The sequence below is a fragment of the Drosophila santomea genome, chromosome 3L, assembly GCF_016746245.2.
Source record: "Drosophila santomea strain STO CAGO 1482 chromosome 3L, Prin_Dsan_1.1, whole genome shotgun sequence".
Classification (NCBI taxonomy): Eukaryota; Metazoa; Arthropoda; class Insecta; order Diptera; family Drosophilidae; genus Drosophila; species Drosophila santomea.
The window spans coordinates 11264575-11290022 of record NC_053018.2 but is presented as its reverse complement, the minus strand read 5'-3'; the positions used below and the strand labels follow the sequence as shown (position 1 = coordinate 11290022).

Genomic DNA, 25448 nt, shown 5'->3' with positions numbered 1-25448 from the left:
TGGCCATGCCCGATTTCGGTCGCCGGCGTTGCCAGCGCTTCGCTCGAACTGATCTCTTCTTCTTCTCCTTCACCGCGCTGAAGCAATAAGAATCGGGAAAACCGCATTAAAATCGCTGAAAAAAGTGCACAAATCGGCTTTAAATTATTGCCCAATTACTAGTGTTACGTTTATATCGAGAGATTTTATAAATTGCAACAGCCAACGGTTTTTTCCATCAAGGTACGCAAAATAATAAAAATAAACAAGGCGAACAGAAAAATAATATACACACACAAACACGCAGCGAAAAACGTGTTGTGTGCAAAAAAAGACTGAAAAAAAAACAACAAAAACAGTTCGAGTTTGATAACCAACGGCGAAAATATAAACAGCGAAAGAGAGAGCGAGAATTAGTAGTAATAAAAATCAATAGCAGTGTGAGCGGAAAATCAGCTTAACCAGCTAAATGGCATATAAATAAATATTAGGTTTATATTTTGGAACACGCTCATGCAACACACATACACACTCGCATACATACACTCACACACGGAGGGGTAAAGGTATGGGTGGCCTCAAGTGTGTGTACATATTTTGATGTTAGGTGGGAAAAAAGCGGGCGGCAAGTTTACGCAATCGCCGAGCGAAAAGCAAAGAGCAGCAGCTATACGTTGTGAAAAGTGTGCTTTTTGTGTGTTTACAAAGAGACAAACAAGACATCCGTCGTTTGTATGTACGTGCCTTTGTATGTATGCGCAGGTGGAGTCGGTTGCTAGCTGAAAAATCAACGAGCGGCATTTTTTACGCATTTCCAATACGCCATATACATATATACGTGCGTCGTTTACGTGTGTGTGTGTCTGTGTGTATTTTGGTGTTTTTATTTATTTATTGTGCTTCTCTTTCGTCGTTTGCCGTTACGAGTGACCCAGCACACAGGCATACGCATACACGTATGTATGTACTCGCCAAATCTATATGTAGCTGTGTGTGTGCGTGTGTTTACTTATATGACCGTATGTATGGGCGTTTGTTTGCCTTTTGTTGTTCTCGTTAATTTTATTTTGGTTTCGTTTTGCATGTTTATGCATGCAAGCTCGATCGATTGATGGGGAGCCATGTGGGGCCTGCCAGTGCGAGAGTTCTCAATCCGTTCATGTATGTGTGTTGTGAGTTCCAGTGTGTGTGCGTGTGTTAGTGCCAAGTGGAGCCAAACAAGTCGGAGAGTGGAACAGTGTTGCCAACGTTCGTTAACAACCGCATTAGAAAGAAGTCGCCTTTTTTGCCCCCTCCGCCCCTTCACCAGAGAAAACTCAAGATACAGATCGTTCTGCAAAAAGTTTTGGTTGCCATGGAAGTTCACGTCCCCCTGTGTGCCCTTATTTTCTCATAAAACCCTTAAAGTATGATGCATTTGCGGCGAATTCCATAGCTTGCCATTTGTTGCACAGGTGCAGAAAGTGTTTCGGAAGTTTAATAGTAGTGGTTGGCAATCGGCCTGTTGTTTACATTCCATTGAAATGTCTTCTTTAAAATCAATAAATACAAAATCATTTGGTCAATAGATCATAGTTGCTTTTTAATTGTTTTATAAATTAAAATTAACCCGGTAAAGTTAAAGGATTGACAACGATGCGAAATAAAGGTAACCAACAATAGCAATAGTAAAAAAAAATATAAATATATTAAATGGTATTATAAATATAATACCATTATAGAAACATTTGTGTTAGAAAACTGCTCAGTAAGTTATATGCAATGTTTGTTTTGAACCGCTTTTCCTTTGAGTGTCACATGGACACAGCTTTTTTATGCAGCTCTTTTCCGCTTTGAATGATTTATCCGCTATTTGTGGTATGTAATCGCCTGTTGGCAACACTGGCCGCAAGCTCAGTTTGGATGTGGAGAGAGGAGTTACCGATATGAGTGTGGAGTTGGAGAGCGGAGATTTTCCATTCCCGGGAAAGCGAAAAGAGCGCAAGCGCGAGCCCGCTATTTATCAGTAAATAGTGTGTGTATGTGTGTTTACTCACGTAGTTTCCGCGGCGAGTAGTAGTAGTTGTGTTATTATTATTATTATTTTTGTTGTTGCTTCAATCGGCGCTTGTTTTTGTTGCCGACCGAGGTATGTACACATACATATACGTATATACGGCGGTGCGAAGGTGTGATTGTGTATGTACGGCTGCGGTAGCAAAACAGAGTAAAGCAAAAACCGAAACAGCAACGGTGTGACTGTGTGTGCGTGTGTATATTTGGAAAATAATTTGTGGCTGACGAAAAGAAGAAACCTTGGGGCCAAAACGAAAAGAGAGCGAAAAGCGCGTGAAAAGCTATAAAAAAACGAGGAAAAAATTAATGCACAATCAGTGTGGGAATAAAACAAATCAGTTCTCAATGTGCAAAGTTGATTGGGAAAAATCTTAAACTGCAAAACCATGCAAACGCTTGCACTAAAAGAAAACAAATGTATGTATGTATGTTATAGATACCCAAACAATTAAGGTGTTAATATCAGGTTGTAAATAGAAGAAGAGTGGGTCATTTAAAAAATTAATAAAATAAATAAATTATTTCTTATTTATTTTTATAAACTGCATTTTATTCACACTGTGAGTTCAGTTCGCATGAACTATTATACCCGGTCGCATTTGAATCACATTTTTAAGTAATTTATGTAATGCCGATATCAACGTGAAAAAGCGTGAAAGACTGACATGATACCAATTCATTAAATTTTATTATTAACCATTTAGTACTCAGCAATTTTGCCCGATGTAAACCATTTATCGTTTAACGACGATTTTCGGATCCAACGTATTAACGACCATACATTTCGATCAATTTGCAGGCCAACAACAACACTAAGCGAGCATAGGACACGTTAGGGATTTACCTTTCAATGGCCGCCACTACCACAACAACAACCACAACACTAGCAACAACCACCGGCAATAGCAGCAGCACAAACAACAACAGCAGCAACAACAACAACAGCATCGCCAGCAGCAACAACAACAACATTGTTACCGTACACGCCGTACTGAACAACCCACCCACCAATACTGCAGGCGGTGGTGTAGCCGACGCCGCCACCGTTGCCATTGCCAAGGACATGTTGCAGCTGCATCATGGCGCAGCAGCAGCAGCAACAGCGGCGCTGAACAACAACAATAATAGCAGCAGCAACAACAACAACAGCAGCGCCGATCAGCTGACCAGCAACAGCAACAATTCAGCAAACCACCCACCTGCCACCAGTAGCACCAACAACTCTTCCTCCACCTCCAACTCCTCCGCCAACACCACCACCCCCTCCGGCAATGCCGCATCGACATTAACATCATCTGCCCCGCCATATGGAGAGCTACGCTTCAATCAGGAGGTACTGCCCATCACGGACGCCGTGACAGTGATCGGACGCAACTCCTCCACGTCGCTGGTTCACTTCAACGTGGCCGAGAACAATCTTGTGTCGCGCAAACACTTTCAGGTGCTCTACGATGTGGAGCTGCGAGCCTTCTTTGTCCAGTGCCTCAGCAAGAATGGCATCTTTGTGGACGATTTCCTGCAGCGGCGCAACGTGGATCCGCTTCGTCTGCCGCAGCGGTAGGTATACATATGAATCGCGGACCACGATAACATTCTTGAAATAACACATTTGATATCGAGAAAGAAATTGCATTTAACCATTTGTTATGACTAAAGAAAACAACAGAATTTTGTAAACTTTGTTTTCTATTTCTGTGGGAAATCATTCTCCACAGTCATAATATCACTTTATGCACATTTATCTCTAATGCCATTTCCCCCATTCTTTTGCAGCTGCTACTTCCGCTTCCCGAGCACAGAGATTCGCATCGAGTTCGAGAGTTATGTGCCCGCCACTTCATCGGATGCAATTGCCGGTCATTCGCCATCGCTGGTCGTGGGTGGTGGTGGAAGTGGAGTAGCTGGTGGTGGAGCACACGTTATTATTACACCGCCACCGAGGGACGAACTTCACCAGCAGCAATTGCATCACCACCAGCAACAGCAGCAGCAGCAGCTGCAACAGCATCCGCACCACCCGCCAGCGCACCACCTACCGCTGCAGCAGCAGCAACCGGCGCACCACCAGCTCCCGCACACACCACACCACCCGCTCCACCACACAGCCCTGCACCAGCAGCAACAGCGTAGTGGCAGCATCGTTGTGGCGCCTCCAGCTGGAGCAGCTGCCCACCTAATCGCCGGCGATGGTCCCGGCATATATTCACCGCTCAAGATATCCATACCCAAGAAGGAGCAGAAGAGCCCCTACCTGTCACCAACTGGCAAGTGGAATTTCATCCTATATATATACGATTGGAACACTTAGGGCGCACGAAATTCATCCGTTTTATTACGCTATTTTAATAATGTCATAAACCTGAATTTCTAATTCTAATAAAATGGTTTAATTGTCATCGCAGGTACAATAAGCGCTGCCAACAGTTGTCCGGCTAGTCCACGTCAGGGTTTCATTCAGAATCAGCCCAATAATTACAACAACTACGGCAACAACAATACAGTAAGTGTAGAACTTTAGAAATCGCTATGAAGCAGGCATACTAACGAACAATGAACATTTGCAGCAGGATCTGTTCCAGACTCCCTCCACAGCCAGCTACAATCACAACGAGAAGCCGCCGTATAGCTATGCCCAGCTGATCGTTCAGGCCATATCTGCCGCTCCGGACAAGCAGCTAACGCTCTCGGGCATTTATTCGTTTATAGTCAAGCACTACCCCTACTATCGCAAGGAGACGAACAAGGGCTGGCAGAATTCCATACGTCATAATCTCAGTTTGAATAGGTAATGATGACTGATAGCCGAAATCGTTACACAATCAAATGTAACATTCCGTCCATCCGTGCAGGTATTTCATCAAGGTGGCCCGCTCTCAGGACGAGCCCGGAAAGGGTTCCTTCTGGCGCATTGATCCGGACAGCGGTGCCAAGCTGATCGACCATAGCTACAAGAAGCGTCGCCAGCGAAGCAGCCAGGGCTTCCGCCCTCCATACGGGATGCCCCGCTCGGCGCCCGTCTCGCCCAGTCACATGGGTAAGTAACAATCGTCCATCATTGGGATTGTACCATATATGAACTTCCTTTTCTTTCCTTACAGATAATTCGCGCGAGAGCTCACCGCTCCAAGATATTGTGCTGCAATCAGCACCTGGATCACCAGGAATGTCGCTGGAACAGCGCGCTGCTGATGCCGGTTTGTTTTGCTTCATTTTAATCTGTTTAAGTCAATTCCAAATTCGAGTTATTAAATTATTGTTCATTAACTCGTTTTAGCAATTGAACTTTGCAAATGTCTTCTGACTCAATCAGATTGTAATAAGTGTAACTATCTTGCAGAAATTATCTACAACTCTCAGAATGCACACCAGCAACAGCAGCACCAACAGCAGCAGCAGCAGACACTGTCAAACAATTCCAATCAGTACAGGTAAGCACAACATGAAACTTGTTTATTCAATACATTTGTTAACCATTTATTCGGATTCTTAGTAGTGGCAGTCCGTACTACGTAACTAATCAAAGCTCTGGAGTGTCCGCACAACAGTCGCATGCCGAGGGAAGCGCAGCGAGCGGAGGCGGCGGGGTTGGAGCTCTGATTGCGCTAAAGAGGAACCATGTGATGGGCGGCGGGGCATCGCATACGCTGCATCAGCAGCAGGCCGTGGCACAGCAGCAGCATTCAGAGATTATCTACGAGGAGTTGCCGACCGACTACAGTGGTCACATTGAGGCCAGCGAGGAGGAGTGCGTCACCACTGCCACCGATGCCACCGTGGCCAAGCGACCCAAGTATGTGTCGGAAGTGCTCTGATGCGTGCGGATCCAGAAGCACCGGCAGAACAAGGGCAAATAGTGAGCCCCATGGGTGGAAACGATTAGAAAGCAAAACAAAAAGTATCTCCATCTTGTATATTGAATTTGCCAATCCAAAACCTACCTATTACCCAAGAAACAAATCAAATTAAATAGCGATCCCCCCAAAAACACAACACACAACTTAAGAAACATGAACGCGTGCACGCAAAGCAAAGCAACACGAAAGCAAATTGTATAAATTGATATGGAACATTTTACAAATAGCAACTGTGAGATTGTGTTTGAAATGTTGGCCAAGCAACCGTTCAACGGCGGCGACTGCAAGCACACTTTTTGAAATTCGATACCCGATTCGAAGTTACGACTTAATCCCTTAGATCTGACGAATTCAATATGCTCGATGACGCTACTCTCTAAGTAATATAATAAAATTTAAGTTTAAAGCGAGGTAAAGCAGCAAACAAAGCAAAATTATCTAGATATATGCGATTGATTATTGTAATGATTGATGATTATGATGTTTAAGATGTTATAGCTATGTGACCGAATTGTGCGAGAAGCGTGAAAAAATTTGGGAAAATCAAGTAACAAGCAACCAACCACACAAGTAACAAACAAACAAACAAACAGGCGAATGAATAATATTACCTATCTACATACCTTTACCTATATCGATTTAAATATAATATATATATATATGTGTATATATATATGTATATCTATATTAATATATATACAAATTATTAAAATACAAACAAAAACAAAAATGATGAAAATAAATAAGTAATATCTACAAATTTACGGATACAATAACAATATATAAAGATTGAAATGATAGCACATTATTTCTTATTAATGAAGAAAATCCCATTTAAGTGTTTGGACAAATTGTGTATTAAAAAAAAACAAAAATCAAATGTACACTTTCTTGTTTCAATTCGTTAACTCTGTGTCGTTAAGTAATTTATTTATTTATTTATGCAACAAAACAGATCAACATGAAGGCATTTCTGGTGACTTAATATGTTTTTAGCCTAGATAAGGTGGATCTCTTCAAACGTGATCAAGCCCCAAAATTGCTGCATATTATTAACCAAATCAAAAAGTAGACTATCTGTCACGTAGCTCCGTTTAACCTTTAAAAGCTCCCTAAATGAACACATTAAAGCGCAGTTCATAGGATTAGTCCGGAATTGGGTACTTTCCGGTACTTATTTGCTTCAAATATGAGGAGTCCTTTTTTATTAACTATATGATAAGGGAATCGATTGAAAGTATTCGTAGTAAGTTGATTTCAACGGGAGCGCAACTAACTTTTGGCACACGAATTTATTGGGATGAGTTTTGTTTTTTTTTACAAACGAAGCAAATTGAATAGTTCCCGCCGCTGTCATTGAAATAAATTGAAAGCTTCCAAGTGAACCAGTGGTTCATTGAACAGCTCAAAATTGAACCGCGCTTGGGCTATAACCACAGTTGTTCTGTTACACAATTTTGAAACTTACAACTTTAGGAATCGCTAGGGAAGCTAATTTTTTTAGTTGTTTTAAAGTAAGAAAACAAACGTGCCAGTACAACATGTGCTTAAAAAATTCTAAAAATTAAATTATGTATTCTTAAAGATAATACTTACTACTAGTTACCCAGTGTGAACGGAACTTTTGCATACCCTGAATAGTAAAAGTTCCGCCGATGTTTTTGAGCTGCTCTGCGACGGTCACACCGTAAAAGATACCTGGAAAGTTCTCAAGTTTTTCGTTTTGATAAATAATCTTCTTGAATAATTTCTTCGAAATGGTGGTTAAAGCTGTCTGCGTAATTAATGGCGATGCCAAGGGCACGGTTTTCTTCGAACAGGAGGTGAGCATCCTAGATAATTTGCAGTTCTTCTCGGCAAAAATATACGAAAAACAGAAGTTCTAAAGGTCAAATTGCCGGCTGCACCCGCGGCACCCTCTTCCACTTCAAAATGCTGCTTTAAATTCAGTATGTCGAGCATTTCAATTAAGTCCGATTTGGCTTTATGCCTAGTCACCCAGCAAGTGCACATTTATATTTATATAAGCCCCAGAAAAATGCGCATATGTGTGCGCTCAAGAACCTACAGCAAAGGTCACGAAAATAGTACTCGGCATATATGTACATATGTATAGCGGTTAAAAGTCTTTCATTATTTGTTCGTAAAGTTTCGTAAAATAACTGCAAATGTTGTTATTGAAAGATCCATTAGATTTGTTAGTATCATTAGAATAATAATATTCATATTAAAATTACACATCAAAGTAGAGGCAGAAATGTCAAGTGTCAAGGAAACGATTATAAACTTGATTACAGGTTATGTTTAGTGGCGAGGCACATTTACTTATATGTTTCTATTTTATAAAGAGAAGCAAAATGTTTATGTTGTTGCCTAAAAATATTTGTGTTTAACTTTTACCTATTAACAAATGTAATTTTTAAACAAATGTCCATTTCTATAATAACACATTATCTTATAAAGTTGGGAACCATAATCAGTGCTTCTGTTCTGACCACTTCTGCCTTATCAGTATCGAGCATTATCTTCAGCGTTTATCTAATTGTAACCCATTCCCTTTATCCCGCCCGCAGAGCAGCGAGACGCCCGTAAAGGTCTCTGGGGAGGTGTGCGGACTGGCCAAGGGTTTGCACGGATTCCACGTGCACGAGTTCGGAGACAACACCAACGGTTGCATGTCGTCCGGACCGCACTTCAATCCGTATGGCAAGGAGCACGGCGCTCCCGTCGATGAGAACCGTCACCTGGGCGATTTGGGCAACATTGAGGCCACCGGCGACTGCCCCACCAAGGTCAGCATCACCGACTCCAAGATCACGCTCTTCGGCGCCGACAGCATCATTGGACGCACCGTTGTCGTGCACGCTGATGCCGATGATCTTGGCAAGGGTGGCCACGAGCTGAGCAAGTCAACGGGCAACGCTGGTGCCCGCATCGGCTGCGGCGTTATTGGCATTGCCAAGGTCTAAGCGTTAATCTATTCCGAAGTCGGCCACTGTGCTGATCTACTCTATTTAGCACTACCTACTGGAGATATGCAAACGATATACTTCTACATATAAATACATAACCTGTGGTCTGTTAGTTGATACGCAACCTTGCAACCATAACCAAAAAGCCAAGTGTTTGCCTTTCACAGTTTTGCTGTCCTAGTTGTTTTGGAATAGTTGATGGCTGTATAAGAATGAGTATAGTATAATTTGTTGCTCAACGAAAACAAAAAATCACGATGAGACACTCATACGTTAAAGATTTGATAACATATCTTTGTTTTAGATTATTTATTTAGTTTTGTAATTACTTTGGTTACTCTCAGGGCAGCCCGGTTAAAAGTCTTAATAACACACTTTATAAACAATGAGTAAGGTAGTATTATTTACAAAACATATTGTAAATCAAGATACTCGCTACATTAATATTCATTTCGTGTGCGGTAGAAATTCACTACAAAAGAACAGAGTCACACTACTACGGGGATTTCAGGTGTATAACTAAATGGTCTAGGTCTTGTTGAAATATGATTGGTAGACAATGCCCAGCGAGGAAGTGGCGAACAGGGTAAAGTAGCTCCACCAGGTGGCAAAGCCCAGGAAACCCTTGTACACCTCCGTGGAGAAAACCTGAAAGCATCTATTATTAAAACTGGTCTTGTTGTGCAAAGCGAAGGGTCTTACATTTTTGAGGCTGCTAATTGAAGCCTGCAGCGATTGCGCCGACTCAATAATATTAAAGTCACCATCTCCTTGGGAAACGACACCAGCTCCATCCGCTTCGGTAGCCGCACATTCGTGCTGCAGAACAACGCTCTCCCGGAAAATACCAGCCCAGCTAAAGCCGCCAAGACTTTTGTACATTAGTGTGAGATAAAGGCAAAGGATCAGTGGGGCAGCAAATTGCAGGGTCACAACACATAGATAGTAGAAAATAGACGAGATCTGTAAAAGGGAAAATTCGTTTAGGTTACTCCGTGAAAGATTGTTTACAAGATGGCTGCCTCACCTTCTGCTTGAACTCTACGTTGGTAATCCGACCGGCCTCCTTGCGCAGATCCATGATCTTGTCGTGGGCCAGATTCAGGTACGATTGCAGATATATGGGCATCAAGGCGAAGCGGACGACCACCACAAAGATGACTAGCAGCAGGCGAAGTGTCTCAAAAACGTGTGGCTTCAGTCTGCAGATATAATCGGGATTACGTTTAGTTAAAACTTATGTAGCTTCACTACTCACAGTGGCTGTTGCATTCCCTGGAAGACGCGCACCGTCAGGTAATCACGGCTAATGGGCCGAATCCACAGGATGACCAGAATAAAGGGCAGCACGAAGCTGAGATTGAGGAGCACTTGCAGCAACCGGTTGCCGCGACAGTACTTCAGTGAGTCCCAGTGCATCTTGGCCATCCGCAAGCCGGGGAAGGTGAACAGTGAGCCGAGCAGGCCGCAACCCAGGGCCAAAAAGAACTTGACCACGATCTTGGAGGCGGGACCACTGAAACAATAAAAGAAAACAGTGTTAATAATTTGTAATACTCGGAGTTGAGCTCGAACTTACGATGATGGCAGGCCCTGCTCGGTGAGGAACTTGGAAGCGCTGGCATTGAAGCTCGAATAGGCATCCTCCAGACCCGTCTCCAGAATGCGCTCGTCAACGATCAGCACGACCATGGCCATCAGCAGGTAAACCAAACAGGCAACAATCACCATCGACCGCTCTCCGATGGACTCCTCGCTCTGGAAGTAGAGCACCGTGAGCGAGGACAGCAGCTTCAGGGCAAAGAAGATGACCAGCAGGCACCACACCATGCTCAGGTTTATCTCATGGCGCAGCGGGTAGTAGAAGTGGAACAGCTGTGGACGGGAAACGAAAGGAGTCATATTATTGAATCATCTATGCATAGAACTACAACCACTGTAGTAAAAACGTTACTCACCTCAGAGACCACGTAGACGATCCCCGTGTAGACGCTGAAGTCCAGCAGCCACTGGTATTCGGTGAAGTACCGCAGGTGGACCACATCCCGCTCCAACACCGGTGACGTTAGGAGTTCCACCTCAATGCTGCGAGGTATGTGGAACTGTGCAGCCGCTCCAGAACCATTTGCCTGCTTATTTCGACCGCCTTTTGGCGGCTTCTCCTTGGGCACTCCGCCACGGGATCGCAGCTCATCGTCCGTGGGATGCAGGTATCGAAAGAGACCGGTGCGGCACAGGATCCACTTGGCGAAGGAGTAGTGTGGACTCAGCTTCTGGATAACGCTGACCATCACCAAGGTGATGACCAATTGGGCGCCCAGCACAGCCTGTAATGAGTTGGGGAGACAGGCCATTAGAAGACCATTGGGAGCACATGTCGTGGCTATTTTTGGGTCACTGCGCTCCGGTCTATTTTTGGTCCATTATTACGGCGGACTTTTCATTTTTCCGGGCAAGCCGGTTGGCCAGTTCTACCCAATTAAAAGTCCACTTGGCAGTCATGTCCACTCCACTTACCATCGCTTTCTATTGCCCTGGACCCGAGAAAATGTCTGAAGTTACAGCTTGTGCTAATTCCAGCGTTAATTAATTCATCATTGTTAATTAGAAACGGAAATCTCGAACAGTTTTCGTCAAAAATTTTCTTTTGTGCGGTCAGTGTGACCGTTTGTTGATTTCTGGAAAACGACTTAATAAAATATGGCACGTAAAAGATTGGCGGTTTTTTTAAATTTGGAATCTTATTTTTTTTAATAGCCTTGTTTGTTTTATCTTGAGTTTGTATGGATTGTTTTGGAAGCTGTGTACCTCAACAACATTCCTTTGATTTTATTTTCTCCAATAAAATTTTTTAGATACTTCTAAATTCCTGTAAAGCATTACCATCAAAAAACTGAAAAATGTCGAATGGGAATAAGCAAAATTTCACCAAGATCTGGGATCTTGGAAAGTGGGATTCGCGGGACATAAAGCACTACTGCTCAATATCGCGAATCCAAAAGCAACTACGTCTCGGAAACTGGGAGTATCTCTGTCAGCATCCAGAGGTAGTGACATTCGATTCATATCATTCAAACCTAGTGATTCATTTAATTCTTTCCTTTCAGATACGGGCCATAATTCGAGTTATCCTCCACCAGGCACTCAATGCAAAACCGAAGCCGGAAAATCTCCGAAAATTTGTGGCTGAGTTGTTTAACTGCGGACAGAACCCATTGCTAGTGCCTATGGTAAAAATATCTAACCCAAACGAAAATATTTTTGAATATAGACTAGGATTTTAAATTAATTAAATATTTAATGGTTAACCTAACCAAATTTGCGTAGATCAACACCCAGCTGAAGTACGTTAATGATCAATTGAAACGGGGCCGCTGGAGTAAGTTCGACGCTGAGATGCTCTTCATGGAGAGTCCTTCGACGCACTCGCTCCTCTCGACGGCCTCCGAGGAGAGCAATGTCCATCCGGTCCTCACATATGCGCTGGTCTTCAAGAAGCCCGATGAGTGTGGCATCGACAAGCCGCCGTTCTAGAACCCAAACTTAATGCATTTAATAAAATTGGAGCCCCTATACAATAATATACTTATTTCTTATAATAATACACGTATTGCATTTGATATTGATTTTGATTTCTATGTGCACATATCTATTTACTATTCCAGTTATTTATTTGTTATTCAGTAATGTATCACCAGAAGCGGTCGAAACGACGACCGGCGCGTCGCTCGCGCACACGGAAGCGCCTCCCGGAACGGCCACGATCTTCATCGCCACCTTCATTACCCTCACGGAATCTGCGACGCCTGCCTCCACCTTCACCTCGTCGGATGATTATGATCCTCCTGCGGCGGTGCCTGCGACGGTGCTTGCGGCGATGCTTCTCCGTGGTCGCCTCGGTGGTCGTGGTGGTGGTCGCGTCAGTTGTGGTCGTGGTGGTGGTGGTGGTGGTGGTGGTAGTAGTGGTAGTGGTTGCTGTGTCGGTTGCCTGCGATGACAGGGCGACCAGCGTGGCCAGGACAACCAGGGTTACCACAAAAATTGGACGCATGGTGACTCCTTCTCTGCACTGGGCGTGGAATTCTGTTTCTGTCCCTCACTCGAGCGACTTATTTATAGTTGGTTCATTTGGAGTATCTGGAGTGCAGATAGATGTAAAGAGTTTGGGGTTTTTCCACTTCTGGGTAGTTTCGTGGTTAAAGATCATGTTATTGTTATAACACAAAAACAAAAATACAACGTAACAAAAGTTTGGAATATAAGAGATGTTTGAAGTATGATAAAAACTTATTCCCCCTGATTAAAACCTTTTTAGCATATTTAATTGTATTTCTATAGTATATATTTACGCGTGTCTCTTACTTAAGTTTCTTAATATGAACTCTTTATATGAACATTTTCTAATTATAGCTCTTTTCAAGTATTGAAAGTTAGCGTAACGCAAAGACTAAGTAAACAAATATGTGAATATTTGCTTAACTGGGTGCCAAGCCAACATACTGCCTACTGGAGTTCTCGCTTAACAATAAAATTCAAGTCAATATGTGGATAGAAAAGAAAACATTTCTAATTAAACAGGCCCAAGAATTAATACAATAAAAGCTGTCTGTTGTTATACAGGTGCATTTCAAAACCAATTCAAAATCTGAAAAGTTTCCATTCACCTGACGTAAAATGATAGCGTGAAACAGAGCTATAAATGCGGGTTAACAGATCCCGTCTCCGCACATTTCCTCAAAATCTCCCAACGAACCACGTTCAAAATGAAGCTCCTCGCACTTACATTGGTCGTCGTCGTGGCCACTTGCCTGTACTCCGTTGATGGCGCCACTTCCGGTTCAGCATCAGGATCAGCTGCTTCTAGTGGATCTGGTTCCAGTGCAAGTGGATCCGCATCGGGATCAGGAACAGGAACAGGAACTGGAACGACTACAACCACCACGACTACGTTGGCTCCCACGACCACCACTACCACAACCGATGCTCCAGCGACCCACAAGAAAGTCCATCGCAGAAGGCGCCTCATCATCCGGAGAATCATTCACAGACGCGCAGCCGAGAGGAGGCGTGGCTAGAAAATCCCCGCAGAATCGCTTTGTTCAATAATTCTAAGGACACCAGTGGGACTCGAACACGGTCCTTGGTTACCACCCGACAAATTTCAAGATAATAAAAAATATATGCCTTGTTTTATGTGCTCCCTGTAACTATCTCTGTTTTTTATCTATGATAAACACTTTATTTTTCTATCCTAAAAAGCAGGAATACAATGCAAAAGCAAAAATACAATACAATAAAAACACGTTTACTATTTGAGTGAGCTGTTTATGATAATTTACATATATAAGTTATATATAACTATATATAGTCAGATCGATTTGTTTTATACATATGTCTGTTTTATTATATTATTGTATTTCAGTAAGACTTTTTGGTGGTTAAAACCATATAAATGGTGTATTTATGTTTAGTATCCTACTAATAAATTTTTGTAAACATTTTTAATGAATACTAATCGTACGTTCTTACAAATAATCATTCAAATCTTAATAAAACCAACGAAAATTGGAGCAACATGCACTTAAACAAATGTTTAATATTGTTTTGTAAACTTGAACAGCTACACTGTTAATATACCTATTTCGAGTAAGTATTTGGTTTATAGTTCAAAATAAATAAATTGACAGCAAGTCTTTTCTGTAGCAGTATTAGTACTAGTTTGGCGAATAATAATAATAACTCATAGTTTTAAACTTAAAATGTAAAGCATACTTATTCCGTTATAACAAAGCTTAAACTAGTACCAGTGTCTACCAGTACCTAGTGCCGCGTAAAGTACGACGTAAAAAATAAGTAAAAGGTAAAACTAACTTAGTAAAAATACTGACAGATCTGAAAACATCAGTTAAGTATGAAACAACACTGTTAAGTTTGAAAAACTTTTGGAAAATAATTCTTTAGTTAATTGGTTCATTCATAAATGCTTCAAATGTTACTTTCAAACGTATTATATAAGTATGATCTCATTTTGTGCATTTCTCTTGTGCAAAAACAATGATGACCACATCTGGTAAATTCAGAGAAGGTAACATATTTGGTATGCAAACACCAGGAGAAATGGCAGACACTTATGATGGACGAGCCATAAAAATGTCCGTTTAGTGATCGATGGTATTCAGAATCCGTACAGAAGTCAACATGCGACCTACTCTTGCATTATCCCTGGTGGTCCTGGTCACTCTGGTTGTGCTGTCCCCGCAGGCAACCTCAAGCTCAACCTCGTGCCCGATAGCTCCGGGAACATTTTTCTGATAAACAATAGACTTGACTTGGCTGCGTGCTCTGGGATGCGGGCTCTGGGATGCAAGCTTCGTTCTCCGGGCTTTAGGGCTGCGAACGAGAAAATTTCTTAGCTGCTTATGCACGTGCATCGGTTTTATTGTTTCGTAAATGGAGCTTACAACTGACCCAACTGACCCAAGTTAATGCTCTAACTCAATTTTGTAGAAAAAAAATCATTAGAGATCCGGTATAAAGGCGCAAATCCGTAGTCCACATGGGTTAGTCTGATCCGATAGCTCTCGAAGCACATATTCGATGGCATCCATTGGTAACGACTCGGCAGCTGACATCTACTTTCATCCGTTTCCGGATCAGCCGGATGAACGGACGCGCAACTGGCCACTGGTGGATTCACTGTGGAATGTGCCCGTCCTGCTGACCCTTTATTTACTTATGGTGCGCTATGCGCCCAAATGGACAACCAGGTGAGATCGAGCTAGTCGCTTCTCCCATGGAATAATTACACATATGCACTGGCTATCCGGGATCTCAGTTACAAGCCGCTGCAGCTGCGAGTGCCATTGTTCTGCCACAGCTTGGCCATGGTATTCCTGAATGGATACATCTGTTTGGAACTCTATACGGCAACCAGGGATCTTGGCTATAACTTCGGATGTCAGCCATGCCGGGTTAGCTTTAATCCAGTCGAAATGCGGGTAAGTTGGTGTTCAAATGGATGGAGACCTGCTCAGGAATTCTATCCTTTGTGTTTAAGTCTATTGTTCAATGCAATTAACCTTTGCATTAACCTGCCTTAAAGGTGTTCATAGTTATCGATCGATGTTTATAGTTATCGATCGATGTTTATAGTTATCGATCGATGTTGATCCTTATCGATCGGTGTTGATCGATTTAAAAAACTGAAATGGAAAGTAATATAATATGGTGACTTTGTTCTTCTGTTTTAAGGTTGTGACTGCATTTTGGTGGTTCTACATTTCAAAAATATTGGAATTCGCCGATACGGCTTTCTTCATCCTGCGCCAAAAGTGGTCCCAGCTAAGCTTCCTCCATGTATATCACCATAGCACCATGTTTATCTTTTGCTGGATCTTGGTTAAGTGGATGCCAACGGGTGCAAGTGAGTTCCTTGAAGGTCTCTTAAAGGATGCCTTAAATTATATGCGTTTATTTTTATGCAGCCTATGTGCCGGCCATGATAAACTCCTTCGTGCACATCGTCATGTATACTTATTATGCATTGAGTGTACTAGGTCCTCGAGTCCAGAAGTTCCTCTGGTGGAAGCGCTACCTCACTGGGCTCCAGCTGGTCCAGTTTACCATTATCTTCTTTTGGGCTTCGCAGATGTTAATCCGGGGATGCGAGTACGGCACCTGGATAACCTTGTCCATGGCGCTCTACTCCCTGCCTTTCCTTTTTATGTTCGGCAAATTCTATATGCAAAAGTACACGGTATCAGCAGTAGCCAAGAAAGCTGTGTAAAACAATTAACATTTTTAAAAACAAATCAAGCTATTGTCCATTTAGATGCGCAACTTAGCGCATATTTGTACTAAATTCTTACCAAATTGGCACAGAAAATAAAAGCTCGACCTTGGATATCAATTAATACAGTCATAAAATGTTAAGTGGAAATGTAATAGGTGACCTTACTCAAAGTTTATGCTCCAGCGACATCCAATTAAATTTGGGGGAAAAATATCAACGGAGCGATCGTGGCCAAAATGCGTATATAAGATTCGAGTTTTGAAAGATTAGCTTACTTAGTCGGATTTGAAAATTCTTGGAGCACATCTGCCATGGCGTCTGAGTGCAATGATACGAAAACTGAGAGCTATTCGTACCCATTTGCGGACTTGGCGGATGAGCGGACGCAGGATTGGCTTCTAGTTAAGTCGCCATGGAATACCATCGCCCTGCTGGCCCTCTATTTGCTTATGGTGCGCTACGGGCCCAAGTGGGCAACCAGGTGAGGTCGAGTGCATCCATCTCAACATCCATTACAAACAACCACTGGCCACTCGGAATCTCAGGTACAAGTCGCTGCAGTTGAGAGTGCCCTTGTTTTGCCACAGCTTGGCAATGATATTCCTAAATGGTCATATTTGCCTGGAACTCTTGACGGCTTCACTTAGTCTTGGTTACAGCTTAGGATGTCAGCCGTGCCGGGTGAGCTATAACCCAGATGAAATGCGGGTGAGTTTGCGCTGAAGCAGAACAAATACGAACCGAGAAGTTATGAGCTTAAATTGTGTTGTAGATAGCCGCAGCTTTTTGGTGGTTTTACATCTCAAAGATACTGGAGTTCGCAGACACGGCTTTCTTCATCTTGCGGCACAAATGGAACCAGCTGAGTTTCCTCCATGTTTATCACCATAGCACCATGTTTTTCTTTTGCTGGATTTTTGTCAAATGGCTGCCCACGGGTTCCGGTGAGTTCATATACTTTAAAAGGTTGTTTTCCAGAAAATAATAACCCATTTTCAATGCAGTCTTTTTCCCAACCATGATAAACTCCTTCGTGCACGTCATTATGTACACCTATTATGCATTAAGTGTACTGGGTCCTCGAGTCCGGAAGTTCCTATGGTGGAAACGCTACTTAACTGGCCTCCAGCTGGTCCAGTTTACCATCGTCTTCTTTTGGGCATCCCAATTAATTTTCCGGGGCTGTGATTACGGAAAATGGTTAACCCCAATCGGAGCTGCCTATATGGTGCCATTTCTCGTTATGTTTGGAAAGTTCTATGTCCAAAAATACAGTGTTTCAACAGGGATCAAGAAAGTCAAGTAAATATAACAATCGAATTTAGCAGTTCCAGTAGGGGTATTCAGTTTTTTGACTAATTTAATTAGTTATTAAGGGGCACAGGGACTTGTAGTGTGTTTAAATAAAAAGAACGTACAGATTCTATGAAAATACGATTTGTTTATAGCTTCAATGTGACACTTTCTGTGGTTATAGCATTGTAAATAAAAGTATTATCGATGGGCTTGTATTGTTTGGTAATGATCTTAATCACCTCCTGGGCAGCGCAGCCACCTGAAACGAATTAGCAAAATAAGGTATCGCCTAACTCATAAACCACAGAAACTATTTACCAATAAAAGCTGACACTGCGTGTAGTTCGGCTCCGCCGTATCGACAAATTTCATGCAGAACATCATCGCTGATCGTGGCGTGCATGCCCAAATCGCTTAGCATCTTGGCGGCAATGCTCTTCAGTCGTCCAATGTCCTGCTCCACGATGCACTCGCCGGGAATGTTGCCACACTCGCTAAGGAAGCGCTCGTAGGCTCGTAGCGCAAAGTTGTATGCCGTGAGGTTGCCTTGCAGCTCGTTATCCTCAACTGGAAGGCAAGGCAAGGTAGGCATTAATAGTGGTTGTACACCACAAATAGATAGATAGATCTTTACCTAGCGTGAGCAGGCGACTGCTCTTCTCGTACTCCTCTGCAATGCGTGTGCCCCTAATGACAGCCAATCCGGCTGCCTCTCGGCAAATGAGACGCACACTTCTCTCATCAATGCTGTCGGCAGGCAAAGCCAACTGTTTAAGGTACTCCTGGCACTTGTGATACACTTGGTCGGCGTCTTGCAGCGCCTGTTGGCGGTAGATGTGCTGCAGAGCGATGTAGGAGTCCGTATTGGCCGTCATGTCCGGCAGAACGCCGGGCAGAGGAAGATGGCCCTCATTCTCGTGTATCACGAAGTGCTTTAGGGCCTTGGCCATGATCCAAAAGACGTTGCTCTGTAAAAAGGATACAAATGAAATTAACGTATAGGTACAAGTTGACAATATGTTATACCTTCTTGTTTAGCTGTTCGCAGGCATCATCTTCGAATATGGCTTTGAGGCTTTTGGGAACCTGTCCCGCTCCAAATGCTGTATTCACCGCCTTGATGGCCTCCTCGTAGTTTTCCTCGTCCGCCGTCATCTCTTTTCTAATGGACTCCCTCAACTGGTTCTTCTCTTTGTAATTTCGGGGCGCTTGAGCCCCATCCTCCCGTTGTCTTTGCCATACATTAAGGTATTTGTGTAGCACCAGTAGCCAGGGGACCTTGTTGGTCACCTCTGTGCCGTCGAGATGCTCCCGTAAAGCATCGAATGGATGCTCCAGGCGCAGATCGAACTGACGGTTATCCGGATGCGCCTCCACGATGCAGTGTTCTCGTATCTGCAAGCGTATTGTGCCCAGCATGCCCAGTGATCGGCAGTAGATTAATGGCACGTTAACCTCCCATAACCGTTCGGCCAATAGGAGCAAAGTCTGCTCATTGAGATTGGAGGCAATCACCAAATCGAAGCTGTCGAAGAAGTTTGGCCTGTTGGCTAATATAAAGTCGGCACTCTCCTCGACATAATCGCCATTCACGTCGGGATTGAGCTCCTGGAGAAGTTGCATGCAAGCCAATGCTTTGGATTTGCCCAGATAGCTGGAATCCAGGAAGAAACTACGAAAGAAGTGATTTTATAATGGTGGCCAGGAAATACGCGGTAGTCTACCGACTTGTTGCCCAGGTCCTCCTCCTTGACAGTGCTGCCATCGGCCACAGTGAAGCCTCCGATACCGGGCAGGACCAATCCTTTGGCAGTTTCACAGCCCACGGCCGTAACATTCACCAAACAAACTGTGGCCGTCTCCAAAAGCGTCTGTCCATGTTCTCCCCACAGCCTAAATAGGTGTTATCAGTGTTATGCATCTTTATTTGCCAGATATACGCTCCTACCTGATTTGTCTGTCGTATTTCTTGCTTTTATCCGAAAGCTCCGGCGATTTTGGGGCTGGCGAGGACATTTCACTAGATTTTCGTGCAAAAATAAGCCGGTTGCAAATAGTCCAGTATTGTAAAGCGCTGGCAGCCAAGACTTGTGACAATTTGTTTATTTGGTTGAGTGTTGGAAAAAACACGTTGGCAATTTAAACTGTTGCTTATTTAAAACATTTATTGACTATTACGTATTACATTTCATTTAATTTTATTGCATTAAACTACATCTACGTACAAGCAATCAGTCTTTACAAATAAATTGTATAAACAGTTGATAAATTAAAAAGTGAACGTCTGAGCAAACGAAAGATAATGTCTGGTTGACAGTTTTTGCGTAGCATTCCATGGCTATTGTTATGGGTGAATTTTAATTTTGAGTTTTAAATTGCAATTAATTTAAATAAATAATACCGCTAACTGTTTGTTGGCTGGGCAGTGTAGGCAGCGCTCTTTCCAACACTGTGATGGCAAATGAACAGCTGTTCTATCGTGTAATTTCACAACAAAACAACGCATACATCGCTGTGTTTTCTTCTGCATTTTTGTCCGATTGCCATCTAATTTAAACTAAATACAAATCAGAATTATCACGGAGAGAATGCCGGCCAAAAGGAGAACTGCGGCGTCGACCAGCAAGAACAGCGATTCGCCATTAAGTCCGCGCACAGACGATCCAGCGTACCAAGAAAAAAGAAAGAAAAACAATGAGGTATGTACATACATAAGTGTTGGATGTAAACAGAGAGCAAAGATTGGGAAACATGTTGCTGTGGCGCCGTGGCCCCCAGAAGTCCCCAAAAATAGATGGCCACTATTGATTTATTATTATTCTCGGAACAGGCTGTACAGCGCACACGCGAGAAGACCAAGAAATCGGCCGAGGAACGCAAGAAACGCATAGATGAATTGAGGAAGCAAAACGATACCCTTAAGGTTCAGATCGAGCAGGGTGAAAAACATATATCTACGCTAAGGGATCTGATCATTCAGGGCGAGAAAACGGAGGAAGGCCACCGCATCATTCAGGAGATTCTCGCTGGACCAGATCCCAATGACAATGACTAACGAGGAGCTGCTCCTAATTTACTTTATAATATTCACTTAGTCTTAGTGGTTCAACTAAATCGGTGTAATTGCTCGAATTCTATTATGACAAGCCCACATGTAGCTTATGAGAAACTTGAGCTCACGAGAACAAATTTTGTTAAAATATCTACATTTTTGTTTTTTATTACTATTATTTCTCACCACATACTTGTATATCATTTATGATTTTACCCTGTTGGAATCTGTGTCGTCATGCGTCTGGTAAACAAAATTGTAACAATTAATCACTGTCAATCTTGAAATGACTCTTAATTAGGCAGTTGTCCATATTTAGTAATAGTGCTATAATTTTCGAAATGATTCATACAGCTTTAATCATGCGAGTCTTGAATGAAATAAATTTTCTAATATGATTTTAACTGTTTCTACTTTTTACTACTACACCTATTACTTCCTTGAAAGTTGATTAACTCTTGTTAAAGTTAATAATCATAAAGAAAGCCGTGATTGCATTATCATCTATGTAAATACTTTTAAGTGGAACTTCCGGCAAATTCCATACTAACCATCGTAAACGTCCAATTTGTCCATGTGCAGGCTGAAGACCTCGTCCATTTTCCGAGATATGAACTAAGACTATAGCTAGTGAGATGGTCTCGTAGTGCTGATAAGTCTCGGGTTTGGGTGTCCCGTTAGGTGTTGCTCTCTTCGCTTTTGTTGTGGGCGCTGCTTCCGTCTTCTTCTTCAAACTCTCCCAGAAACATTGATTTATTGCACTTTTCGAACATTCATTTGATGCAGATTTCGACGGCGATTTGATTTGGCGGTTGGTTTCGTGTCGAAATGGAAGTTGGATAGTGGGGCTTTTTTTCGCGTTCAATAAATTGCCGTCTTCCGCTAATTAGCACCCGCACACTGATTCCGATTTGATTTCAATTTGAAGTTGCTCACATGGCACGAGGCGGAATAAACTGAAATGTGTTGTCAGTTTTTACAGCGTTGCTTTGTTGTATTTGGCTCATCGGCTGCTGAACGTGTATTTCCTTATTTTTTATTTATAATTTCACGTAACTTTATTTTGGTTGTTTTGGCCGCTCTCGCTTGCTCTTTTACTGTAAGGCCTCGCTCTCGCTCTTTTTCTGGCGCGTAGTGTTGCAAAATTTTCAAAGGGAAACAGCTGATCCAGTCGTCCACCAAAAATAGTAAAAGCGTGGTTGTTTTGAAATTTAAGCTTTCTGTCACTTTTTTTTGCCCTTTCTCATATGTTGTATATAAAATTTGATTTACATATTAAATTTTAAGTAAAACAAATTGTCAATATATAATAATATATTTATTTAGACATATATACAATATATTGTATAATTAGTCAGGAATCTAATGTGCATTTGAAAGCACTTCAATCTGACACTTTCATTCACCTCAAAAAAATTTTAAAAAAATAGTCAGGATTACAAAAGTTATATTTCCAGATAATGGTCCAAAATTCAGTCGATTAAGAATGCTGTTGCCCCTAAAGAATCTAAAGCCCGTTGAAAGCGAGGTCAACCCGAAAGTAACGCTGCTGAAACGCCAGATCGCAGAGGATGGAACTAAAACACAGGCGCTGTTGCTGCAAGCGTTCCGCTTCGAGTTGTCTAATGACGCCAATGCGTATCCGCTCCTCCAGGATCAGCTCCAGCGACAGACTGTCGGCAGGAGGCGTTAAGCCCGTCTCATTATCAGACCCACCCAAAACACCTAATAGCATCGAGAAACCAAAAAAATCCAGGGGATTCCTCTCTTTTTTGTTTGGCAAACGAGATCGGACCGCGAAGAATCAGAGTGAGATCAATGGAGACGATTGCCCATTGGAGGATCAGGATATTAGAAAGCTTATACTTCTTTACAGCAAACATGATAGCCTATACAACCGAAATAATCGCGACTATGGCAACAAGGAAATCGACGAGGATTGCTACACTGATATGGTACACTCATTTCCGGGAAGAAGCGGCTCGGAGTTGAGATCCTGTGTGGAGGACCTAAGGATGCTCTTTGAGCGGGAGTACACCATTATCGAAGATGCCCGAAGAAAATGTGGAGAGATAATGACTCCTTCAATTCGCTACTATAATGAATTTCTGTTCCTTGTGCCTCATCTTAGTATTGATTACGACAATGATCTTCCGGCTAGTGGAACCAGTTTACACTCCTCTGCAAAACAGCCTCCAATGGATTTGAAAAATCAGAAGGCCACCACGGAGATGTTGGGCCAAAAGTTGACCAATTTTCCCGGTTTCCCCTTGGACGGTTTCCCCGGAAACCTACTACTAAAGATTCCCAAAAAAGACCCCAGGAAAAGGCCAAACCAGAAGATCCAACCAATTCCGAAGCAAGAAAATCCCAGAGAGCAGGAGATTCAGGAGACGGGAAATGTCCCTGATCAGAAAGATCCGGTAGAGGGGAAAATCGGCGGGTTGGAGGATCATGATCAGAAAGTCACATTCCCACCATCGGAGCAGAAGGACATAGAAAACAATGAAGAAGGAATGGAAAGGAAGAATTCCAAGATTTCTAGCCAATCTTCGTACTACGCCAATGAGCAGGATTTAGGAACCACTGAGTTGACCTGCCCCTGCAAACCAGAAATTGAAGGGGAATCCACTCAGCACCCAGTTTCCTGCCCTTGGAGACCCGAAAACGCACCTTGTTTACTCCAGTGCCAGGAAACCGTATTAGAAACTACCCAAAATTCCATATCCTGCCCGCAAAATTCAGGTATCTCGGAATCAACCAAAGAAGCAGCACACTTGGTGAAGAAGATACCTTCTGCTCAGAAGTCAGTGAATAGCCAGCAAGTGCAGATGCTTTGCGATATGATACGTACCGAGCTAACCACTGCTCCAGATTTCATATACTACGATGCCAAGTGGCGGATCATCGAGATTCTGAGGGAGGTGCACAAGCGCCAATTGGTTCACCAGAAGACCATTCCGCTCAACAATCCACGCCGACCGATTCCGCCCCAAAAACGAAATCCGAACGAGCACAGTCTGATGCAGTACAAGTCGGACAGGAGTGCTCACGAAAAGGGACAATCGAGGATTTGTGAGCATCTCAAGTGCAGTCATTGCCCCTACTGCTGCCGAAACAACAACTGAACTGGAAACCAAAGACCACCATCCATCGCTATCAGCAATAGCCCTGACCCACTTAATCAAGTGATAAGCCATTCCGAGCAAGAGCAGACCCTTTCTCTCAGTCGCAAAAGCAGTTACATGCTGGAACACCATGGATGTGGACGATCTGATCAGCAACTCCAAGCTGCTCAAGCATTGGCCAAGTTTTCTAATCAGTTTGGGGCTGATTTGGATCCTTAAAAGATTGTTTTTTCAAGGGAAGCGCGTTTCAAAAAGATACAATTTAGATGAAGATGTCGAGGAAGGTATGTTTAAAGTTTATCCTAGGCGAAAGTAAAGCTATTCCAATATATTTTCCAGTTGAAGATTTGGCAGATCTTGAGGATGAACTGCAGCCATCTCTGGAGGAGAAGCCCCATGTGCCCTTCGTTCCCGGCCAGAATCTCAGCCCGAATGGAGCCCAACGATTATACGAGCTAATGCAAGGACGCCGTAGCATTCGCTCCTTTAGTAGCCATCCCAAGCCGGATCTCAGCGTTATAGAGGATTGCATTCGGGCGGCGGGAACAGCTCCGAGTGGCGCACACACAGAACCCTGGACGTACTGCGTCGTGAAGGACCCGGAACTCAAGCGATCTGTTCGGGAAATTGTTGAGCAGGAGGAGCTGATCAACTACAGCCAGCGGATGCATCAGCAGTGGGTCACCGACTTGCGACCCCTGCAAACCAATCATGTCAAAGAGTATCTCACCGAGGCGCCGTACCTCATCCTGATCTTCAAGCAGACCTATGGATTATCGGAGAATGGGAAGCGAAGGAGGCACTACTACAACGAGATATCCACTTCGATTGCGGCCGGAATCCTTTTGTGTGCCCTTCAAGCGGCAGGACTCTCCTCCCTGGTCACCACTCCTCTGAACTGCGGTCCAGCCTTGAGAACCCTGCTCGGTCGACCCGCCAATGAAAAATTACTCATTCTACTGCCCGTCGGTTATCCAAAAGATGGATGCACAGTTCCGGACTTGGCGAGGAAGAATTTGTCTGATATTATGGTTACTTTTTAAGGTTTATTTACGTCCGTGCAGCTTACAGAATAGTTCAATAAATCCAAACAGAAATTAATGGTAGTTTTTGGGAAGCGTTAGTTTAATATAAAACATATTTACTGATTATTTAATAATAAAAGAAATTAAATAAAGTTTTAAAACATTTATTCTTTATTATATTATTCATTATTATACATTTAAATAAAATACATTGATAATCTTTAATTGTTATTAAATACAAAATGCTGATATATAAGATTTGAAACGATAGTTTCCGCCATCCCTGCCAACCGAT

The 25448-nt window shown here is 42.9% G+C and overlaps 12 protein-coding genes across 12 annotated transcripts; 8 read left to right on the top strand and 4 right to left on the bottom strand.

Moving 5' to 3' along the window:
* Positions 1-57: 57 nt before the first annotated feature.
* LOC120448095 (forkhead box protein K2) lies at positions 58-6688 on the top strand. The gene is made up of 9 exons (XM_039629898.2): positions 58-222; positions 2834-3591; positions 3808-4298; positions 4437-4534; positions 4599-4819; positions 4884-5068; positions 5133-5228; positions 5372-5462; positions 5525-6688. Exons 2-9 carry the CDS (start codon positions 2885-2887, stop codon positions 5844-5846), a joined length of 2211 nt encoding a protein of 736 aa, XP_039485832.1. The 5' UTR covers positions 58-222; positions 2834-2884; the 3' UTR covers positions 5847-6688.
* An 866-nt stretch (positions 6689-7554) lies between these two features.
* On the top strand, positions 7555-9005 carry LOC120448103 (superoxide dismutase [Cu-Zn]). Its single transcript, XM_039629905.1, has 2 exons — positions 7555-7711; positions 8462-9005. Exons 1-2 carry the CDS (start codon positions 7646-7648, stop codon positions 8855-8857), a joined length of 462 nt encoding a protein of 153 aa, XP_039485839.1. The 5' UTR covers positions 7555-7645; the 3' UTR covers positions 8858-9005.
* Positions 9006-9154: 149 nt separating this feature from the next.
* On the bottom strand, positions 9155-11537 carry LOC120448097 (transmembrane protein 161B). The gene is made up of 7 exons (XM_039629900.1): positions 11378-11537; positions 10819-11187; positions 10440-10735; positions 10119-10376; positions 9888-10062; positions 9563-9823; positions 9155-9508 (listed from the first exon to the last, which is right to left on the bottom strand). Exons 1-7 carry the CDS (start codon positions 11378-11380, stop codon positions 9389-9391), a joined length of 1482 nt encoding a protein of 493 aa, XP_039485834.1. The 5' UTR covers positions 11381-11537; the 3' UTR covers positions 9155-9388.
* A 139-nt stretch (positions 11538-11676) lies between these two features.
* On the top strand, positions 11677-12464 carry LOC120448101. The gene is made up of 3 exons (XM_039629904.2): positions 11677-11907; positions 11968-12090; positions 12188-12464. The coding sequence occupies exons 1-3, from the start codon at positions 11761-11763 to the stop codon at positions 12392-12394; spliced, it is 477 nt and encodes a 158-aa protein (XP_039485838.1). The 5' UTR covers positions 11677-11760; the 3' UTR covers positions 12395-12464.
* Positions 12465-12475: 11 nt separating this feature from the next.
* Positions 12476-13291, bottom strand: LOC120448106 (protein new-glue 2-like). The gene is made up of 2 exons (XM_039629909.1): positions 13223-13291; positions 12476-12997 (listed from the first exon to the last, which is right to left on the bottom strand). The coding sequence occupies exon 2, from the start codon at positions 12909-12911 to the stop codon at positions 12552-12554; it is 360 nt and encodes a 119-aa protein (XP_039485843.1). The 5' UTR covers positions 12912-12997; positions 13223-13291; the 3' UTR covers positions 12476-12551.
* Positions 13292-13582: 291 nt separating this feature from the next.
* Positions 13583-14067, top strand: LOC120448107 (merozoite surface antigen 2). Its single transcript, XM_039629910.2, has one exon. It carries the CDS (start codon positions 13624-13626, stop codon positions 13933-13935), a length of 312 nt encoding a protein of 103 aa, XP_039485844.1. The 5' UTR covers positions 13583-13623; the 3' UTR covers positions 13936-14067.
* A 1349-nt stretch (positions 14068-15416) lies between these two features.
* Positions 15417-16769, top strand: LOC120447847 (elongation of very long chain fatty acids protein 4). Its single transcript, XM_039629454.2, has 4 exons — positions 15417-15627; positions 15696-15858; positions 16112-16283; positions 16345-16769. The coding sequence occupies exons 1-4, from the start codon at positions 15458-15460 to the stop codon at positions 16644-16646; spliced, it is 807 nt and encodes a 268-aa protein (XP_039485388.1). The 5' UTR covers positions 15417-15457; the 3' UTR covers positions 16647-16769.
* Positions 16770-16872: 103 nt separating this feature from the next.
* Positions 16873-18089, top strand: LOC120447848 (elongation of very long chain fatty acids protein 4). The gene is made up of 4 exons (XM_039629455.2): positions 16873-17133; positions 17198-17360; positions 17425-17596; positions 17657-18089. Exons 1-4 carry the CDS (start codon positions 16964-16966, stop codon positions 17956-17958), a joined length of 807 nt encoding a protein of 268 aa, XP_039485389.1. The 5' UTR covers positions 16873-16963; the 3' UTR covers positions 17959-18089.
* Positions 18074-20032, bottom strand: LOC120447846 (nedd8-activating enzyme E1 regulatory subunit). The gene is made up of 6 exons (XM_039629453.1): positions 19897-20032; positions 19677-19841; positions 18975-19620; positions 18583-18916; positions 18267-18515; positions 18074-18207 (listed from the first exon to the last, which is right to left on the bottom strand). The coding sequence occupies exons 1-6, from the start codon at positions 19962-19964 to the stop codon at positions 18095-18097; spliced, it is 1575 nt and encodes a 524-aa protein (XP_039485387.1). The 5' UTR covers positions 19965-20032; the 3' UTR covers positions 18074-18094.
* Positions 20033-20129: 97 nt separating this feature from the next.
* LOC120447850 lies at positions 20130-22101 on the bottom strand. The gene is made up of 2 exons (XM_039629457.2): positions 21552-22101; positions 20130-20555 (listed from the first exon to the last, which is right to left on the bottom strand). Exons 1-2 carry the CDS (start codon positions 21598-21600, stop codon positions 20506-20508), a joined length of 99 nt encoding a protein of 32 aa, XP_039485391.1. The 5' UTR covers positions 21601-22101; the 3' UTR covers positions 20130-20505.
* On the top strand, positions 20518-21404 carry LOC120447849 (CCAAT/enhancer-binding protein 2). The gene is made up of 2 exons (XM_039629456.2): positions 20518-20647; positions 20779-21404. Exons 1-2 carry the CDS (start codon positions 20537-20539, stop codon positions 21001-21003), a joined length of 336 nt encoding a protein of 111 aa, XP_039485390.1. The 5' UTR covers positions 20518-20536; the 3' UTR covers positions 21004-21404.
* A 257-nt stretch (positions 22102-22358) lies between the features above and the next one.
* Positions 22359-25229, top strand: LOC120447851. The gene is made up of 3 exons (XM_039629458.2): positions 22359-24075; positions 24242-24412; positions 24468-25229. Exons 1-3 carry the CDS (start codon positions 22572-22574, stop codon positions 25169-25171), a joined length of 2379 nt encoding a protein of 792 aa, XP_039485392.1. The 5' UTR covers positions 22359-22571; the 3' UTR covers positions 25172-25229.
* The last annotated feature ends 219 nt before the right edge of the window (positions 25230-25448 follow it).

What these genes read in the sequence shown, in the direction of transcription:
- LOC120448107 (XM_039629910.2), top strand. Translation starts at nt 13,624, where the DNA reads ATGAAGCTCCTCGCACTTACATTGGTCGTCGTCGTGGCCACTTGCCTG.
- LOC120448103 (XM_039629905.1), top strand. Translation starts at nt 7,646, where the DNA reads ATGGTGGTTAAAGCTGTCTGCGTAATTAATGGCGATGCCAAGGGCACG. An exon ending in CGGTTTTCTTCGAACAGGAG is followed by an intron (nt 7,712 to 8,461) that starts GTGAGCATCCTA and finishes TCCCGCCCGCAG; the next exon opens with AGCAGCGAGACGCCCGTAAA.
- LOC120448106 (XM_039629909.1), bottom strand. Translation starts at nt 12,911, where the DNA reads ATGCGTCCAATTTTTGTGGTAACCCTGGTTGTCCTGGCCACGCTGGTC.
- LOC120447848 (XM_039629455.2), top strand. Translation starts at nt 16,964, where the DNA reads ATGGCGTCTGAGTGCAATGATACGAAAACTGAGAGCTATTCGTACCCA. An exon ending in GGGCCCAAGTGGGCAACCAG is followed by an intron (nt 17,134 to 17,197) that starts GTGAGGTCGAGT and finishes TCGGAATCTCAG; the next exon opens with GTACAAGTCGCTGCAGTTGA. An exon ending in ATAACCCAGATGAAATGCGG is followed by an intron (nt 17,361 to 17,424) that starts GTGAGTTTGCGC and finishes ATTGTGTTGTAG; the next exon opens with ATAGCCGCAGCTTTTTGGTG.
- LOC120447846 (XM_039629453.1), bottom strand. Translation starts at nt 19,964, where the DNA reads ATGTCCTCGCCAGCCCCAAAATCGCCGGAGCTTTCGGATAAAAGCAAG. An exon ending in CAGTCGCCTGCTCACGCTAG is followed by an intron (nt 18,516 to 18,582) that starts GTAAAGATCTAT and finishes CTTGCCTTCCAG; the next exon opens with TTGAGGATAACGAGCTGCAA. An exon ending in CGCAGTGTCAGCTTTTATTG is followed by an intron (nt 18,208 to 18,266) that starts GTAAATAGTTTC and finishes AATTCGTTTCAG; the next exon opens with GTGGCTGCGCTGCCCAGGAG.
- LOC120447847 (XM_039629454.2), top strand. Translation starts at nt 15,458, where the DNA reads ATGGCATCCATTGGTAACGACTCGGCAGCTGACATCTACTTTCATCCG. An exon ending in GCGCCCAAATGGACAACCAG is followed by an intron (nt 15,628 to 15,695) that starts GTGAGATCGAGC and finishes CCGGGATCTCAG; the next exon opens with TTACAAGCCGCTGCAGCTGC. An exon ending in TTAATCCAGTCGAAATGCGG is followed by an intron (nt 15,859 to 16,111) that starts GTAAGTTGGTGT and finishes TTCTGTTTTAAG; the next exon opens with GTTGTGACTGCATTTTGGTG.
- LOC120448101 (XM_039629904.2), top strand. Translation starts at nt 11,761, where the DNA reads ATGTCGAATGGGAATAAGCAAAATTTCACCAAGATCTGGGATCTTGGA. An exon ending in ATCTCTGTCAGCATCCAGAG is followed by an intron (nt 11,908 to 11,967) that starts GTAGTGACATTC and finishes CTTTCCTTTCAG; the next exon opens with ATACGGGCCATAATTCGAGT. An exon ending in ACCCATTGCTAGTGCCTATG is followed by an intron (nt 12,091 to 12,187) that starts GTAAAAATATCT and finishes AAATTTGCGTAG; the next exon opens with ATCAACACCCAGCTGAAGTA.
- LOC120447849 (XM_039629456.2), top strand. Translation starts at nt 20,537, where the DNA reads ATGCCGGCCAAAAGGAGAACTGCGGCGTCGACCAGCAAGAACAGCGAT. An exon ending in AAAGAAAGAAAAACAATGAG is followed by an intron (nt 20,648 to 20,778) that starts GTATGTACATAC and finishes TTCTCGGAACAG; the next exon opens with GCTGTACAGCGCACACGCGA.
- LOC120448097 (XM_039629900.1), bottom strand. An exon ending in TCGTCTACGTGGTCTCTGAG is followed by an intron (nt 10,736 to 10,818) that starts GTGAGTAACGTT and finishes TCCCGTCCACAG; the next exon opens with CTGTTCCACTTCTACTACCC. An exon ending in CAGGGAATGCAACAGCCACT is followed by an intron (nt 10,063 to 10,118) that starts GTGAGTAGTGAA and finishes TTATATCTGCAG; the next exon opens with ACTGAAGCCACACGTTTTTG.
- LOC120447851 (XM_039629458.2), top strand. Translation starts at nt 22,572, where the DNA reads ATGGAACTAAAACACAGGCGCTGTTGCTGCAAGCGTTCCGCTTCGAGT. An exon ending in AAAGGGACAATCGAGGATTT is followed by an intron (nt 24,076 to 24,241) that starts GTGAGCATCTCA and finishes TCGCAAAAGCAG; the next exon opens with TTACATGCTGGAACACCATG. An exon ending in AGATGAAGATGTCGAGGAAG is followed by an intron (nt 24,413 to 24,467) that starts GTATGTTTAAAG and finishes TATATTTTCCAG; the next exon opens with TTGAAGATTTGGCAGATCTT.
- LOC120448095 (XM_039629898.2), top strand. Translation starts at nt 2,885, where the DNA reads ATGGCCGCCACTACCACAACAACAACCACAACACTAGCAACAACCACC. An exon ending in CCCCTACCTGTCACCAACTG is followed by an intron (nt 4,299 to 4,436) that starts GCAAGTGGAATT and finishes TTGTCATCGCAG; the next exon opens with GTACAATAAGCGCTGCCAAC. An exon ending in AACAATTCCAATCAGTACAG is followed by an intron (nt 5,463 to 5,524) that starts GTAAGCACAACA and finishes TCGGATTCTTAG; the next exon opens with TAGTGGCAGTCCGTACTACG.
- LOC120447850 (XM_039629457.2), bottom strand. Translation starts at nt 21,600, where the DNA reads ATGGACGAGGTCTTCAGCCTGCACATGGACAAATTGGACGTTTACGAT. An exon ending in CAAATTGGACGTTTACGATG is followed by an intron (nt 20,556 to 21,551) that starts GTTAGTATGGAA and finishes TCGACGCCGCAG; the next exon opens with TTCTCCTTTTGGCCGGCATT.